The 17302-nt window shown below is 39.4% G+C and overlaps 1 protein-coding gene across 2 annotated transcripts in view; it reads right to left on the bottom strand.

The window, feature by feature from the left end:
* Positions 1 to 28: 28 nt before the first annotated feature.
* IL17REL (interleukin 17 receptor E like) overlaps positions 29 to 17302 on the bottom strand; it is an 88080-nt gene continuing 70806 nt past the window's right edge. For both annotated transcript variants that reach the window (XM_069956114.1, XM_069956115.1), the window contains 3 exons: positions 16734 to 16799; positions 4515 to 4572; positions 29 to 1828 (listed from right to left, as the gene is read on the bottom strand). In XM_069956114.1, the coding sequence (XP_069812215.1) occupies positions 1677 to 1828; positions 4515 to 4572; positions 16734 to 16799 (276 nt within the window). In that variant the 3' untranslated portion in view covers positions 29 to 1676. The remainder of the gene's footprint in view (positions 1829 to 4514; positions 4573 to 16733; positions 16800 to 17302) is intronic.

The following is a 17302-nucleotide window of genomic DNA, read 5'->3' as shown; positions in this document are numbered from 1 at the left end:
ATGATGGGAGTTGTACTTCAGCAGCCTGTGACCATGCAGGTTGCTGAAGTACAACTTCCATCATGCCCTGCAACCTGGGTGGCCACAGACTGCAGAAGTACAACTCCCATCATGCCCTGCAACCTGGGTGGCCAAAGACTGCAGAAGTACAATTAACATTATGACCTGTCAGCCGGGCATGATGGGAGTTGTAGTTCTGCAAACTGTGACCATCCAGTTCGCATCTCCCATCATGTCCTATTTTTTTCTTTTCATCAGGATATCCTGAAGGTTTTTCCTGATGGTTTCCTGAAGGTAAAAACGGATTACTGTCAGGAAATCCTGATACTTTCCTGATGACATTTGAGGTCTCCTGATCAGGATTTCCTGACAGTAAAAACTGACACGGACGTGTGAATGGGGCCTTACAGAAAAATACAGATTACAATTGTGAAGAAACCTCCACTTTATTTTAATTCATGTAAATCTCCTAAAAGATTAACAAAGTTCCAAAACCCTGTTGTGAGTTCTTAGATGGGTGACATTTTTTAAATAGGGTGATTTATAGGGGTTTCTAGCATACAGGAAATGTTGTTGAATATTTGCTGCTACATTTCTGAGCTCTCTGAAATACTAAAAAAGTAAGAGAAGGTTAACCAAATGATGGCAATATAAAGTAGATACATTATGTGAAATATTAATGGGATAATAACAGCAGGTTAGAAGACCAGAGACAACAGCCATTAGTACACGTTCTGCCCCTCCGGCCTGCCCTTTCTTGTGAAATATTCATCCAGTGCTCTGCAGTGATCAGTGCTAAAGTGAAGTCACTCATTATAGATCGCCGCCTCTATATTCATGGGGAGGGGACGGGCAGCACAGTGGTTTGTGCACTGAGGAGGGTGGTAGTCCCGTCCCCAGTGCCCCAATGTTATATTTCCATAGGGCACAGAACACTTACACTAATCCTCAGCACTGTTTTCACAAAATGTTGACTTCAATCAATATGTAAATAATGCAGACAGTACAGAGATATTTCTAGTAATCTTTTTACACCTAGGGGGCATCCTCTATGTTCATAGAAAAGAAGGTTTCATCATTATCATCATTAATGGGGATTCCTTACTATAGGAGCAAGAAGGCCATGGAACTTTCTGACAGATTACTCATTACACAAATCTATTAAAGGGGGGACCTGGATGAGGGGAGAGAATATAAAGCCATGGAAGTTGCAATTCTACCTGTTTGTTACTGGTGATTGCCAGACATGCTCACATCATATCTGTTTAAATATTTTGGGAATAAATAGCAATGTTATATTGGAGAGGGATCAGGTCACTCCTTTTATGTTGTTTGGATACTATGAAGATTCTTCACTCTCCATGGAATGTTGCACCACCGTAATCTTTTCTACATGACTGAAGTTTCTCTTATGCTGCATAGCCGAAGTCTGGACTTTTAGTGACGACTTGCTGTTTCTTTCTTATAAATTATCCAGTCATCCAATCCAATTTATGAAATGTATTGGTCATGCTTCCAACATTGGTTTACGTGCAATGTAGAGGTTTTTACGTTTTTTTTAATTATTATTTCAAGCTTACCTACAATTATTGTAACCCTCCCCCCCTCCTTCCACCCTGTGGTATATGAGTAGTTCTTAATTCTCTTGCCCCTAGTTCTTAGGTTCCATTCTTAGGTTAGCCATTGTCTCCTACTCCATCTTCCTTATTGTTTAAATGTCTGTGTTTTAGCTCAGGTTCCAGGTTACCTGGCTTCTCCTTGCTCAGGTTACCCAGAAATGGTAGATTCTTTGTTTTCAGTTCCCCTTTGGTTGATAGATATTGTTGTCCTAGGCATTGAGGAAATAAACTTAAGTTATTTATCATTCTAAAATAAGGCACCATTTTAGTGGCGTTAGTATTACTGAATGTCTATTGTTTCTACAACCAATTTATTACCTTGGTTTTCAAACAAACATAAATTACTGAAACATCAAAATAGGATTTAAAAAAAAAATGACAGAATTACCTTTATATGTATCCCCCTGTCTGTGCCTAAACCCAAAACATAGCTTGGACTAAACTGTTAGGGGTTAATGAATCTCTCAATCCATGTCTGGTCCTGGGCTTCCCTGGATGCTCTAGGCCAGAGTTTTGGGGGCACTGTCAGATGATTCAGATTTGCTTTACAGGGTTTATATCTATATTTTGTAAAGCAGTTTAAGGCTATGTTCCCACACAGTATTTTGCTCAGTATTTTGGTCAGTATTTTGCAATCAAAACCAGGAGTGGATTGAATACACAGAAAAACTATGTTCACACACTGTTGAAATATAGTGGATGGCCGTCATTTTACAAGGAAAACAACAGTCATTGTTTCAAAATAACAGTAATTAATTGTCATTAAATGGTGGCCATCCACTCAATTTCAACAGTGTGTGAACCAAATCCACTCCTGGTTTTGGTTGTCAAATACTGACCAAAAATACTGTGTGTGAACATAGCCCTAAAAATGATACAATAATGAGGGGGAAGAAAAAAATAAAGACCTATATTTCATTTCTATCCAGGAATTTGAATCAAAGAATGAACTGCTGGCTGGTCTCTAGACAGGAGAGTTACCCCCAAACCACAGCTCCAACATATTTGGGGACAGAGATTCAACTATATCTGAGTATTTCTTTCAGACATTAATTGCCTACAGAGTACTGATCTGCAATCAGAGACACTGGCTGAAAGCTGAGTGAGAAGGAGGCCGGGCAGCATTGATTAATCATGAAGAGGAGGGAGGAGGAAGGAGTGGTGAGGTGTGCCAGAGTGTGGCACAAACAATTGTGCATAATACACTGCACAGACAAAATACCAAAAGGTACCCTGCTCACTAGGGGACTGCCAGCTACAGCACACTGCCAGCATCTTAGGTAGGAACCGGGAGATTAATGATCAATGACAGATTAATGTCATTAAATTGGCGATTAAACACCTTTCTACACTTTCTTTTTTTAGATTTGTTGGATTATAGTTTGTCTGACAATTTAGTTAATGGCCATGAACTTAAATTTAACAGTACCAGTATTCCATGGGGGGCCGTTAGGGGTGTATGGAGTGGATTTGGGGCTCCTGTCTGAACCATATCCAACAGCTATCCGCTGCTGAATTTTGCTAATAGCTCAAACGTAGCCATCACTCAGTGCTAGCTATTAAAAAGTCCAGAGCGAACAGTGTCAGCCAGGAGAGAAAACACCACTTAATTTACAAATCTGTATAACTTTCTGGCACCAGTTGAACAATTGAACAATGAAAACAATTTTTGTCACTGTATCCCTTTAATAATGGAAGTTGTAATGGGCATGATTATACAGTCAGATGGTATGACTGTCTCATGGGTATATGTATATGCCTAATATACACTCCCTGACTATATAACCACACCCATTATCTGAAATCCACTCCCATTATTACAATTTAGTGCATGCCTAGAGAGCCTAGGCCACCTAGGCTTTTTTATGATAGTAATATGTTATTTTGGGGGAGGGGGCAAAAGTTCCTTTTTAAATTCAGTGTCTGTGGAGTTACTATCCACATTTGCTCCCAGTTTGTTCCAAGCATCTACTACTCTTTAAGCAAAGCAATATTTTCTAATCTCTCCCCAAACTAACCTCAGATTGTGTCCCTTGGTCTTGTGTTCTGTTTTAAATTAAAAACAATCCCTCGTGTTTCAATAAAACTTTTTATACTAAAAACGATTCCTTCCTCAACCCTATTTACCCTTTACTTAATATATTTAAATGTACTAAAAGCTGAACTTTGGTTGCTTGCTATGGACAACTCAGTAGTTTTAGTGTCACTTTATATTTAGTCCCCCTACTTTTCCTGAAAGGTAAATCAGGTCTTCTCTCTCATCTCTGATCCCCATAAAGCTCAGGACAGCTGTCTCTTGTGTTAATCTGTATACCTACTGCTGTATGTAATTCTGTAGTGCTGCAATATAATCTCCTCCTCTCTTTAGCTTATCACCAGCAGTTCAATGCCTATTGTAACCCCTTCCATGCTGTTATGTTTATATCATCCCAAAGCACAGTGCAGCCTACTCAGTGCACTTTCACAAGCACCATGATATAGCATAGCAGGGAGGAGTATGTGCTGTGACTAGCCAAAGAAGTAAAGGAAAGGGTATCCTGTGCGTGTCCTACTAGCAAACGTCCCAGCTCTGGTCATGCCCTCTTAAATAAAGAAAATGCTGTGTGGTGTGGTGGGGACTCTCAGGCACACAATAACAGCAGTAGGAGCACTAAAATCACATTGTCTAAACTGTTACTTTTCCATACCGATATATTCTAGAATAATCCTCACTAGTGTATAAATTGGCACCTGTATTATAGAAAACAGTGATATACAATTCAAACTTCAGATAAATTAATATCTGCATTATACTAGGGTAGGATAAGCACTAAAGCATTTAAGATCATAAAAAGAAAATTCTTTGTATGGTAATAGTTACTGTATTCTAGTTACAAAGGTATCAGGGATACTTACTACAAGGTATATCACAGATCTGCACAGGAAAGGAGTAATTCACATCCACCCTTGAGCCCTGTATAATGGGGGAAAACAATTAATTTTGTGATACATATGTTTTAGTAGTTACATTTTAACTATACATGATGATTGAATATTATTACTGTTACCAGACTATCACCAGACTATCACTTTAAATCTCTGGGTGTTTGGAGCCTTAAAGGAAACCAATCAGTAGTATAAAGCATATTACGCTGTTATAATAGAGCTGCTAAAGCGTTCTCTTACCATTAGCTAGTGTGCCATCCTCCTAGGGGGTATATAGGAGAAAATGTTGTTTAATTCTGGCACACGCTGCAGGGAGAGAGCCAGGAAATAGTCATTTGGGTGGAGCCGACCTGTAACTAGTCACAGCTCTCTGCTTGTCAGAGTGCTCTGCAGAGATGATTGGCTTCTAACAGGCCTCTTAATCGTCCCTGCAAAGCGCACAGACAGGCAGAGAGCCATGACTAGTTACAGGTCAGCTCCACCCAAATGACTATTTCCTGGCTCTCTCCCTGCAGTGTGCACTGGAATATAACAATGTTTTCGCCTATATAGCCCCTAGGAGGACAGCACACAAAGTATGGTAAAACAATGCTTTAGCAGCTCTATTAGGAGCTGCTAACAGCATTTTATGTACTATAGCTGTGATTGGTTCCCTTTAAAGAGATAGTATGACATTTTGATAATTCCCCTAAATTTTTATAATTCAGTCATTTGATAATCTTGATAAATCCCCAAACATATTTAGTCGTAAAATTCTGAACTAGCCTTAAAATTCTTCTCCAGGCCTGTATCATTAACCCCTTAACTCTGTAGCCATCATTTGACATTAAGAACCAAGCTCTATTTTTAAAATCTGACCTGTCTCGTTTCATCGGCTAATAACTATGTGAAACCTGAACGTATCCTAGAGATTCTGAGACTGTTTCCTCATGACAAAATGTACTTTATGTTAGAAGAAAATTTTGGTGCATACAATAACCCTTTCTTTCTTTAGAAAAAAAAAATTCCAACATTTTTGAAGGTTTGAAATTCTCTGCGTGTAATAAAGATGGCGACAGAACACAAATAAGACACACAATGGAGGAGATCAGAACCAGAGCTGTCAGAAGCCAGTCCATGCTGACATTTCTCAATTGCTAATGACAGACAAATCACAACACAAGTGGTGATCCCTGGCTGGTTCCTGGTGTCACTCATTGCGTAAATCAACTAATTTGCATATATGTACCTACATGTACTTGGGGTTGCAATATTATTCAGCAACCATTGACATACGTGCATGTGAAATTGGGTCAAGGAGAAGTTAATCAACTTACCAATTCATGAGGCGGCTTGAGTATTTATTAGTCTTATTTACAGATTTTGAGGTATTTTTATAAATCCAGCTGACAGATACCCATACCAATAATGAGAAAGTCAGAGTTGCAGTACTGGGGGGAGGGGGGGGGGAAGACTTTTTGTTTGAAATAAAAACAAAGCCAGGCATGGATTGGAAAAGAGGGGGCATCTTAGTATTTCCTTTATTACTTGTACTCTAGTTATAATCTGTTCCTGGCTTTGGCTTCAATAATTGCAACTAAAAAACCTCATTGTGGAACACACTCTAAACTGTCCTCTCTAAGGGTATGTGCACACTGAGGAATTCAGACAGAGCCTCCGACGTGCCCCCGCCCGTGTCATAGACTCCATTCTATGCACAGGTGGATTCCTTCCTCCGTTCAAAAAAGTGCGCGAGCTGGGAATTCCACGACTGAGGTTCCATCTGAATTCCTCAGTGTGCACATCCCCTAAGGGTCCATTTACACAGAAAGATTATCTGACAGATTGTCTGCCAAAGATTTGAAGCCAAAGCCAGGAATGGATTTTTTTTAAAAAGGAAAAATCGCAGTCTTTCCTTTATGACCTAATCTCTGTTTATAGTCTGTTTCTGGCTTTGGCTTCAAATCTTTGGCAGATAATCTGTCAGATAATCTTTCTGTGTAAATGGACCCTAACACTGCCAAACTAGTGTCAATGCACCAGGTTGCCATCCACCTATGTCCAACTAGGCAATGCCTTTCACACTTATAAAGATAATTCTTCTCTGTTTATACTCATTTTGATATTCCTCAGAAACTTTACTTAAAGGGGTTGTCCAGCGCTGCTTTCTTGGAGAAACAGCACCTTTCCTGTCCTCAGTTTGGGTGTGGTTTTGAAGCTCCTTTTCATCAAAGTGAATGGTGCTGAATACCACAAACAACCTGGAGACAGGTGTGCTGTTTTTGCACCAACAAAAAAACTAGCTGTACTCTTTTAATCCTGGATAACTCATTTAAGATCAGTTAAATACTGTCCAAAATTAGGAACCTATTTACACATCTATCGTTGCTACAGATCCGTAAAGGTCCATGATCCGCATATGGCAATACTGATAAGCCATTTCAATCAAAGGGTCTATGCAAATACGGACAAGACAGATACACATCCAAATCCTGTCATTAGTTGCGGGCCTGCAATGTGTGCATAAACTCACTGTTAACAGTGAACCCAACTGCACCTCCATACCCCCCCCACCCCAACACACACACACCGCAGTTTTTATATGGACATATCTGTTCATACACTAACACTTATGAATTCATATGGACTTACTCATTCTTACACAGACACTTATGAATTCATATGGACTTACCTGTTCTTACACAGACACTTATGAGTTCATATGGACTTACCTGTTCTTACACTAACACTTAGGAATTCACATGGACTTACCTGTTCTTACACTAACACTTAGGAATTCACATGGACTTACCTGTTCTTACACTAACACTTAGGAATTCACATGGACTTACCTGTTCTTACACAAACACTTGATGGATGAATTACTCATGAAGCTTTATGAGCCATACAGTGATTTTAATTTTTATGTAAATGTTGGCTTGACCATTGTACAAAAGAAGCACTTGCACCTCTTATTTCACCCCAACTTCTTCATAGTAATGTCTGATTGTGTACATTTATACTCTGAATTTTAAAGTGTATGTAATAATCTGTTACACAAATAAAGATTATTCTCATTACTCCTTATGGACCTTTGATCTCTCTAGTGCAAATCAAGCAGATGATTGATGTTGACAGTAGGTTTATATGTTTGTTTAGCTAGACTAACAATGTTATATATCTTAGTTACAGTACAGCTTTAGAGGTCAGAACTTTCCATCATTTTGTCCTCATATGCCTCAGTGCACTATGTACACCTTTATGGGCTGACAGTGGATTAGCAGCTCTAATGCAAAACAGGTTTGGTCGATACTGCAATCTTTAGCATAATTAATTTTCTAATTAACAGGTTATCTTCATGAGTGTTTCATTGCACATTTTCACATGTGTTTCATGCCTGCAGTGTCATTATACAGGCATTCAGCATGCATGTGAATTACTTTTAATCCATGAGAATATTTGAATATGACTGTGAAATTATTTGGCATTGTACTAATCCTGTCCACATAAAGCTTGGTTAACAAACTATAAATGAAAAAAGTGGCTGTAAAATAGGTATAAAAATAAGGCTTTTTTTAATGTGCACACTGCTGCTTTGCAGTAGTCCATAAACTTTAACAAAACACATTATGAGTTTTTTTAAAAGGCTTTTTATATCCATTTTACAGCCACTTTTTAATTCTAATTTGACAATGTGAAGCACAGACTTTACTCAAAAAATACCATGGCATGGCTTTTTTTGGCTTAAAAACACTGTTCCCAGTTATTAGCTGAGAGTCAGTAGGGAAATACAAAATGTCATATCTTCATGATGTTTTTGTAATTTTCTTCTCTTCTTCTCTTTTGCAGGTACTGTATGCTAAACTGCAACAGGTTGAGGCTATGTTTCTATAACATTTTTTCAGCTCCGTTTAAAATTATGTCCGTCATTTTGAGTCTAAAATAACAGACGTCATTTCGCTGTCTGGCCTCCCCTTATTACAATGACTGGTGTTGGTACATTATTTGAACTCTGCTGTGAACTCTTGTCTGAGGGAACCCTTTAGGGTATTGTCACTTAATGCAGTACTGCATGCACGCATGCAGTTTTTAATTATACAGTGCAGTCAACTGTTGAGTCAACACATGCTACAATGGGAGTTATTTTTCAATGATACAGACAGATTTATCAGTATGAAAGAATCCCAGAACAGAACAATTTGTGACAAATGTATTCATCTCATGTAGACGCCACTTGTAGGCATCATTTACAACCATGGGTGTTTTGTAAGGCTATGTTCAGACACTGTATAAACAAAGATCATTATTTAACACTGAAAACAACAGCTGTTGTTTTGCGTATGAACAGGGCCGTATCTGCCATGAGGCGAGGTGAAGTGTTCGCCTCAGGCGGCAGATAACACAGCCCTTCAGGGGGGGCGGCATCAGCGTCCTGTGTCCTTATCATTACAACTAGTTACGGCTCAGTGCCCAGCCGTGTTTCCTGTCAGTTGCCTCATGAGAAGTGCTGAGGAGGCACTGGAAGCCTCGTATTCACAGGTATTCACATCACATAAGACATAGATATAGTGTCTCCTGCTGTTAACCCTTTCAATAATGCAGAGTTATTATACTCTGCATCACTTACACACTGTAGAAAAGAAAAAGTTAACAGCAGCGGGGACGCTATATTATGTCTTCTCTGCACTGCCGAACTCCGAGCTGACCTCAGCATAGTGCAAGAGCCGGAAAAGAGGCATAAAAGTCATGTTCTGCTCTGCTGTTAACTCTTTCTGTATTGCAGAATGTAAGTGATGCACAGTAATACTCTACATTCTGCAGTACTGAACAAGTTAACAGAGCAGCCGTTTTATGGCTCTTCTCCGGCTCCTGAGGTCAGAGGTCAGCAGTTGCAGATTGTTGTTTGTTTTGAAGCTCTCAGGGGGCCCATAGTGGCTCAAACAGTTAAAAAAAATCTGGTCACCGCACGGCTCACACTGTTATCTATAGTGCTGTCCCATACACACTGCGATGCTGCACTGTGCCTGTCCTGGATCTTCTCTCCCTGACTATTGCTCTGAGGTCCCTGCAGTTTAGACTGCTGTCAGGTCACAGGATAGGATACTCAGCTGAGGCATTAATCATGTTGAATGGAGGGACCTGGGAGTGCTGGAGTTCTTGTATGGGGAATGTGAGGGGCACTATGCGCATGGTAATATTACAGGGAATGTGAGGAGGGCAGAGGGCATGGTAATAATACAGGGATTGTGAGGGGCACTATGCACATGGTGATATTACAGGGAATGTGAGGGGCACTATGCACATGGTGATATTACAGGGAATGTGAGGAGGGCAGGGGGCATGATAATCTTGTAGGGGGAATGTGGGGGAACAGGGATATAATGCTGAAATGCAATTTTTCAGCTCATTCAAGTACAGCTGCTAGTACTGCTTCATCTGTGTCTTGGTGTATTTTTTTCTGCTTATTTAACATAAAAATAGAAAATCGAGAATTGTCTCAAAATAAAAAAAAACAAAAAAAAATAACGAGATTTTATCATTTGTCATTTCTCGCCTCAGGCGGCAGAAAAGCTAGAATCGGCCCTGCGTATGAAACAACGACCGTTGTTTTAAATGCAAATTGCATTGAAGTCTGTGGACAACGGCTGGAAATAATTGACATAATCACTATTTTGACAGCCACAGAAAACAACGGCCAATGTTCAATACATTGTTTACAACTGACTTCAACGCAAATCATTTAATTATGAAAAGAACGACCATTGTGTAAATTGAAAACAGTCACTCTTTTCATAAAAAGTATACTGTGTGAACATAGCCTAAGGGTGCCTTCACACCTACCGGATCCGCAGCGGATTTCACATTGCGAGTTAGCAGTGAAATCCACTGCGGTTCCAGTAAAGGGAAGGTGAATGGGTCCCATTCACGAAGCGGATCCACTGCGTGTATGGGACCCGGACCCTTTAACCCCCGCGCCACCGGCCGGCCGCAACCCGCAGCTTGCAGACCCGGCCCCTATAACCCCCCGCCCGCCTGCAGCCCCCAGCTGGATCCTGCATACATTACCTGCTCGGCGCCACGGCTTGATTCAGGCTCCCAGCTCCCCTCGCTCCTCTTCAGCCAATCAGTGCTGCCATGCACTGATTGGCTGAAGAGGAGCGAAGGGGCCGGGAGCATCACACAGCCGCAGCGCCAAGCAGGTAATGAATGCTCTCTGCCGGGGCTGGAGGCTGCGGGCGGTTAAAGGGAGCCGGGGCTGCAAGCTGCGACGTTGGGGTTAAAGGGGCCGGGTCCCATACATGCAGCGTGTATGGGACCCATTCACCTTCACACTACTGGATCTGCAGAGGATTTCACTGCTAACTCGCAGCGTGAAATCCGCTGCGGATCCGACAGGTGTGAAGGCACCCTAAGGCCTTATTCACATATCCCGTAATTTACGGATCCGTATTTCCGTATCCGAGTTAGAGCACATTGATGTCTTTTGGGCTATTCACACTATCAGTGGATGAAACGCATGAAAATCAATGCCGAAAAAAAAAAGGACATGTCCTAGTGCGGACCTAGTGCAGACCCAGATTTTTTTACGGATTCTCTTATTGAAATCAATTGTTTACGGATTGTTTACAGATGGCAACATATTTGGCATCCGTATTTCCGTATTCCCGTAAAAAAATACAGATGAATCATAGGTCACAAGGTTCTGTTTCTAAGCAATCACAGGCTGACAAGCGATCATGTGACTTATTTTAGGGGTTGGGCAAACTCAACTTTACTCAACCTACTCAACTTTACTTAACCTACTCAACTTTATTAACTTGTATAAAGCAGTCAGTAGTAAAAACAGATTTACGGAAATATGGATGCAATACGGATGTACTACAAATGTCTAATCTGTAATTTTTAGCGGGTTGTTTCAGGACTAGAAAATATTACTGAACGTGTGAATAAGGCCTAAAGCTGATTTATGGGTGACTTTTCTGTATTTGTCCCAAAATTGCTGCATACTGACCCTGCATGCAAAATTTCGTAAAAATTTTGCATGCAGCAACAAGGCTCAGACTACAAAAATAGAATAGTAGTTTACCTACTAATCATTTGCACTTTGAATACAGTAGTGCATTACTCACACAGCAGCAACAGACCACACATAAAAGAATACACTGATGATAAATTCCCCCCAATGTACCCTAACCCATTAACCCAAATTCATGTACATCTGGGAGGAGTACAGAGTCAGGAAAGAAGAACAGCACCAGCACAAAGTAATATGTAACACACACACAATACATAGATTAACCCCTTCCTACATGACTGGAGCCCCTACCCCACCCCCTGTTCCTGTATCTATTTGTCACCCCTGTTGCTGTACTGATAGTCATTCATCACTGTTCCCCATAGGCATCCTTGTCCCCTGTTGCTGTACTTGGAGTTTTAGTTTTTCCTGATTATCACTGCTGTTACTGTACGTAAAATGTCTAAAATTGGCTGCTAAACTTCTAAGCTTTTTTACCATATAATAAGTAAAAGGATCAATGCCAACATAGAGTAGACATATTGTAAATGTGAAATATTATCTCATTTGTGTTGTGTGACTATCTTCGTTAAACAGAAAATTTCAAACCTATTATTTTATGACATTTTAAAGTTTTTCACAAAGAAAGGTTAATGTATTGATCAAATTTTTGTCAGGAGGACAGTTCTTTTGTTATCTTAATAGAGTCAAATAATTTAGATCTGCTGAACAACTCTTCCTGCTTTTTTTTTCAGGTAGAACGGGGGGGACCGGCTCTAAAGCAATGTTGTCTAGATGGATTAGGGACACAATTTCTTTCTGTTACAAACGTAAAGTATTATTCCACCTATGCAATCAAGAGTACACACTCTACCTGTTCTACAACTACATTGTGTACTGAATAAGGTCATATTCCTAAGGTAGATATCTGAAGGGCAGTGACATGGACTTCTCCATTTACATTCATAAAACATAGATTGGACGTGTCTGGTAATACAGTTAGAGGCTGGGTTCACACTACGTATATTTCAGTCAGTATTGTGGTCCTCATATTGCAACCAAAACCAGGAGTGGATTAAAAACACAGAAAGGCTATGATCACACAATGTTGAAATTGAGTGGATGGCCGCCATTTAATGGCAAATATTTGCTGTTATTTTAAAACAACGGCTGTTATATTGAAATAATGGCAGTTATTTACTGTTATATGGCGGCCATCCACTCAATTTCAACATTGTGTGAACAGATCCTTTCTGTGTTTTTAATCCACTCCTGGTTTTGGTTGCAATATGAGGACCACAATACTGACTGAAATATACGTAGTGTGAACCCAGCCTTAGGGCAGATTGCTCCAAAATGCCACTAAATGATGCCCATTCTCTTTTCATTATTGCATACTAAATCCTATTATATGCTGCCATAGGACTGCCATAGCAGACTAGATGGACCCAGTGGCCTTTTTCTGCCAACAACCTTCTATGTTTCTGTTTTTGAAAAAAGGCATTTCATGTTCACAGCTTTTTGGTGAGGAAGCTGGTGTGGTTCAGCAGTAAGTGCAAAATTGTAAGTAACATGTAAAAACATGTAAAAATAAGTCCTTATTAGAGATGAGTGAACAGTATTCGAATACTGCAGTATTCGAAAGATTCGAGTTCGATCGGATATGTGATCAAATATTCGAATCTAAATTAACTTTACTAAAACAGCTAAACAATTATTTAGCTGTTTTAATAAAGTTTACTGCTCCCTAGGAAAAAAGGAAAGCGATATTACAGGGATCGGTATTACCGGGATTGGCGATCCCCGGCAATAATGCCAATTCCTGAAATAGTTAATATTTAATTTTAAAAAAAAGTTTCGTTCTAAAAAAGTTATTTTCGTTGTTCAGTAGCTTAATCAATTAATTAATTAAATAAAAAATAAATAAATATGTACATTTATTTATTAATTTATTTATTAATTTACAGTATATTTAATTGCAAAAGTATGTATTCGTTTAAATTAAACTATTGAACAACGAAAATAACTTTATTAGAATAAAAATGTGTTTTATTAATTAAATATTAACTACTACAGGAAGCTCTATTGCCGATAATAAAGCTCAATGTACTAATTAATATTTTAATTTAATTAAAACAGCAAATGTTTCTTCTAATGATGCTATTTTTTTTATCACAATAGCAACATTAGAAGAAACATTTAGATTTATTTGTCCGCTCAGCTGATTGGCTGAGTGGACGTATAAAGAGCCAGTCCGGCAAAGAGAGAAGATAGAAGAAAAAAGAGAGAAGATAGAAGAAAGATAGAAGACATCAGAGGGTGAGTACAAAGCTCCCCCCCCCCTGCACTACACCCATCCTAGCAAGATAGGGGGGTCACTTAACCCCTTCCTTGCTGGTATCAGTCTGGCCCCCAAGAGGTTAAGTGGGGGCCCTTACTTAACCCCCTGGGGGCCAAATTGTTTAGTATGGCACCCAAATGGTTAAGGGGGATGCAATGCATCCTCCCTTAACCCCTTGGGTGCCACACTGTAAGCAGCCATCTGTAAAGATGCTGCATACTGTTAGGTGCACAACACCGCTCACAATGATGGGTGTTGTGCTCCTGTTTGTGTGTTTTTTTGTGTGTTTCTCCCTTTTTGAATTTCAGATATCGGTATCCTGTGGATTACAGCGGATTCAATGGACTACGTCGATGATCAGCGGTTGTTGGGATTTTCTTTTTATTAAAATGGTCAACAAGGGGTGTGGGGGCGTTTTTATTTGAAAAAAAATCGGCCGAACTATTAATTAATCACATTACTGATTTCGCACGGTAAACGGCGTAAGCGCAAAAGAATCCCAAAGTGCAAAATTGAGCATTTTTGGTCGCATCAAATCCAGAAAAAATGTAATTAAAAGCGATCAAAAAGTCGTATTTGCGCAATCAAGGTACCGATAGAAAGTAAACATCATGGCTCAAAAAATGACACCTCACACAGCCCCATAGACCAAAGGATAAAAGCGCTATAAGCCTGGGAATGGAGCGATTTTAAGGAACATATATTTGTTAACAATGGTTTGAATTTTTTACAGGCCATCAGATAATATAAAAGTTATACATGTTATATATAATTGTAATCGTAACAACTTGAGGAATATGCATAACAAGTCAGTTTTACCCCAGGGCGAATGGCGTAAAAACAAAAAAAACCTAAATAAAAAAAATGCGTTTTTTTTTTTAGTTCAATTTCACCACACATTGAATTTTTTGCTGGTTTCGCAGTGTACTTTATGCAAAAATTCAGCCTGTCATTGCAAAGTACAATTAGTGACACAAAAAATAAGGGCTCATGTGGGTCTCTAGGTGGAAAAATGCAAGTGCTATGGCCTTTTAAGCACAAGGAGGAAAAAACGAAAACGCAAAAACGAAAATTGGCTCCGTCCTTAAGAGGTTAAAAAACCGCATAGGGTTCCACCTATTTCCATAACCAGCCGGGTTAAAAACCAAGCAACAGCAGCCTAGTAACACCAGGGTGGGAAGGGCCATTGTTTTTGGTCCTCCTCAGCCTTAATATTACCAGCCTGCTGCCGCCCAGTCCGGGAGCGCCAATTTTGATGCTCCGGGACCACTGGCACCCAGCTCCTCCCAGTACCCCTGGTGGCATTGGGTACTGGGGTAATAATGAGGGGGTTAGTGTTAGCCATTTTATACCAGCTAACACTAAGCCCTAAATTAGTAATGGATTCCGTCTATTAGACGGCTTCCACTACTAAGTCTATATAGTAAAGAAATAAAGACACGACACAAGTGAAAAATATTTTTTATTCAAATAAAAACACCCCCCACACCCCTTGTTGACCATTTTATAAAAAAAAAATCCCAACAACCGCTGGTCATCGACGTAGTCCATCGAATCCGCTGTAATCCACAGGATACCAATATCTGAAAAACAAAAAGGGAGAAACACACAAAAAAAACCACACAAACAGGAGGACAACCCCCATCATTGTGAGCGGTGTTGTGCACCTTATAGTATGCAGCATCTTTACAGATCGCTGCTTACAGTGTGGTACCCAAAGGGTTAAGGGAGAATGCATTGCCTGCTTTGGGTGCCATACTGAACAATCTGGCCGACAGGGGGTTAAGTAATGGGGTGATGTCAGACTGCACCAATACCAGCAAGGAAGGGATTTAGTGACCCCCCTTCCTTGCTGGGATGGGTGTAGTGCAGGGGGGGGCTTTCTTCTCACCCCCCAATGTCTTTTATCTTCTTTCTTCTATCTTCTCTCTTCTCCGGTCCCCGGCACACTGAGCTTAGTGTGACGGGACTGGCTCTTTATACGTCCACTCAGCCAATCAGATGAGCGGACATATAAGTCTAAATGTTTCTTTTAATGTTGGTAGTGTGATAAAAAAAATAGCATCATTAGAAGAAACATTTGCTGTTTTAATTAAAGTAAAGTATTAATTAGCACATTGAGCTTTATTATCGGCAATATGTATTGCCGGCAATAGAGCTTCCTGTAGTAGATAATATTTAATTAATAAAACACATTTTTGTTCTAATAAAGTTATTTTCGTTGTTCAATAGCTTACTTAATTAGAAAACATACTTTTGCAATTAAATATACTGTAAATAAATAAATAAATATAAATTTTTTTTTATTAACAGTATATTTAATTGCAAAAGCATGGATTCGTTTTAATTAAGCTATTGAACAACAAAAATAACTTTTTTAGAACAAAATTTTTTTTTATTAAATAAATATATTAACTATTACAGGAATCTGCATTATTGCCGGGGATCGCTAACCCCGGTAATCCCGGTAATACTTCTTTCCTGTATTCCAAGATGCATTCCAGAGGTGTTTGCATCACTTTCTAAAGATCTCTTGGACTTGGTGACCTCAAATTCGTCAAATCTTGATTTCCAGGTCCCAAGGAATTTTCTCCCATAGACTATAATGGGATTCGATATTCGATCGAATAGTCGAATATTGGGAGCTATTCGGTTTGAATCCAATCAAATCAAATATTTCACTATTTGCTCATCTCTAGTCCTTATGTATGTTCAGATTACCAATAATAATTTTGCAAGATTTCGCTATAGATTTTAAAATAATGTGCACTGATTTAAATGGAAGAAAAAGTCTTATACCAGATGACAAGCTGCAGCAATATACTCACCACCTTCTGAGTCATTATAAACTTACCTGGATACAAATTTTGGGTCCACATACATCTCTGGTTAAATTTAGGGTTGCGTGGTGTGAAACTTCCTATTGACATGAAATGGATGTTTTTATGACCAGCATAGTATACATAAATATGTATATGATAAATTATACAAATATGTGGTTAATCATAAGTGAGACCAGCCTAAACTGTTACATATAGTAGACCAGTGCTTCTCAAACTGTGAGTTTTTACAAAAGTAACTATGATCTGCACAGTCGTTTTCCTGTTTGAAAAAATCTCCATTTTAGTAACAATATTCAAATGTTTTGTACTTGCTTTATTATTATATTGAGCTTGGAAGATGGGTTAAAGGTAGCCCCAGCATTATTTTCAGCTTTTTAAAGGACTTTCACCTTAGATAATGAGGCCCAGGCACCCTCTTGGTCAGTCTGGTGAGGCCCATGCATTGCCATGGTCTGTTGGGTGAGGCTCCAGTAAAAAATAGTTTGAGAAGCGCTGTGGTAGAGGGTTACGCTGAATCTGTGCCATTTTTCAAAAACACACAGCAAATAGATTATACTGGAAAGCTGGAAATTTTGGGGGA

The sequence above is a fragment of the Dendropsophus ebraccatus genome, chromosome 1, assembly GCF_027789765.1.
Source record: "Dendropsophus ebraccatus isolate aDenEbr1 chromosome 1, aDenEbr1.pat, whole genome shotgun sequence".
Lineage (NCBI taxonomy): Eukaryota > Metazoa > Chordata > Amphibia > Anura > Hylidae > Dendropsophus > Dendropsophus ebraccatus.
This window is presented reverse-complemented; position numbering and strand designations above follow the sequence as displayed.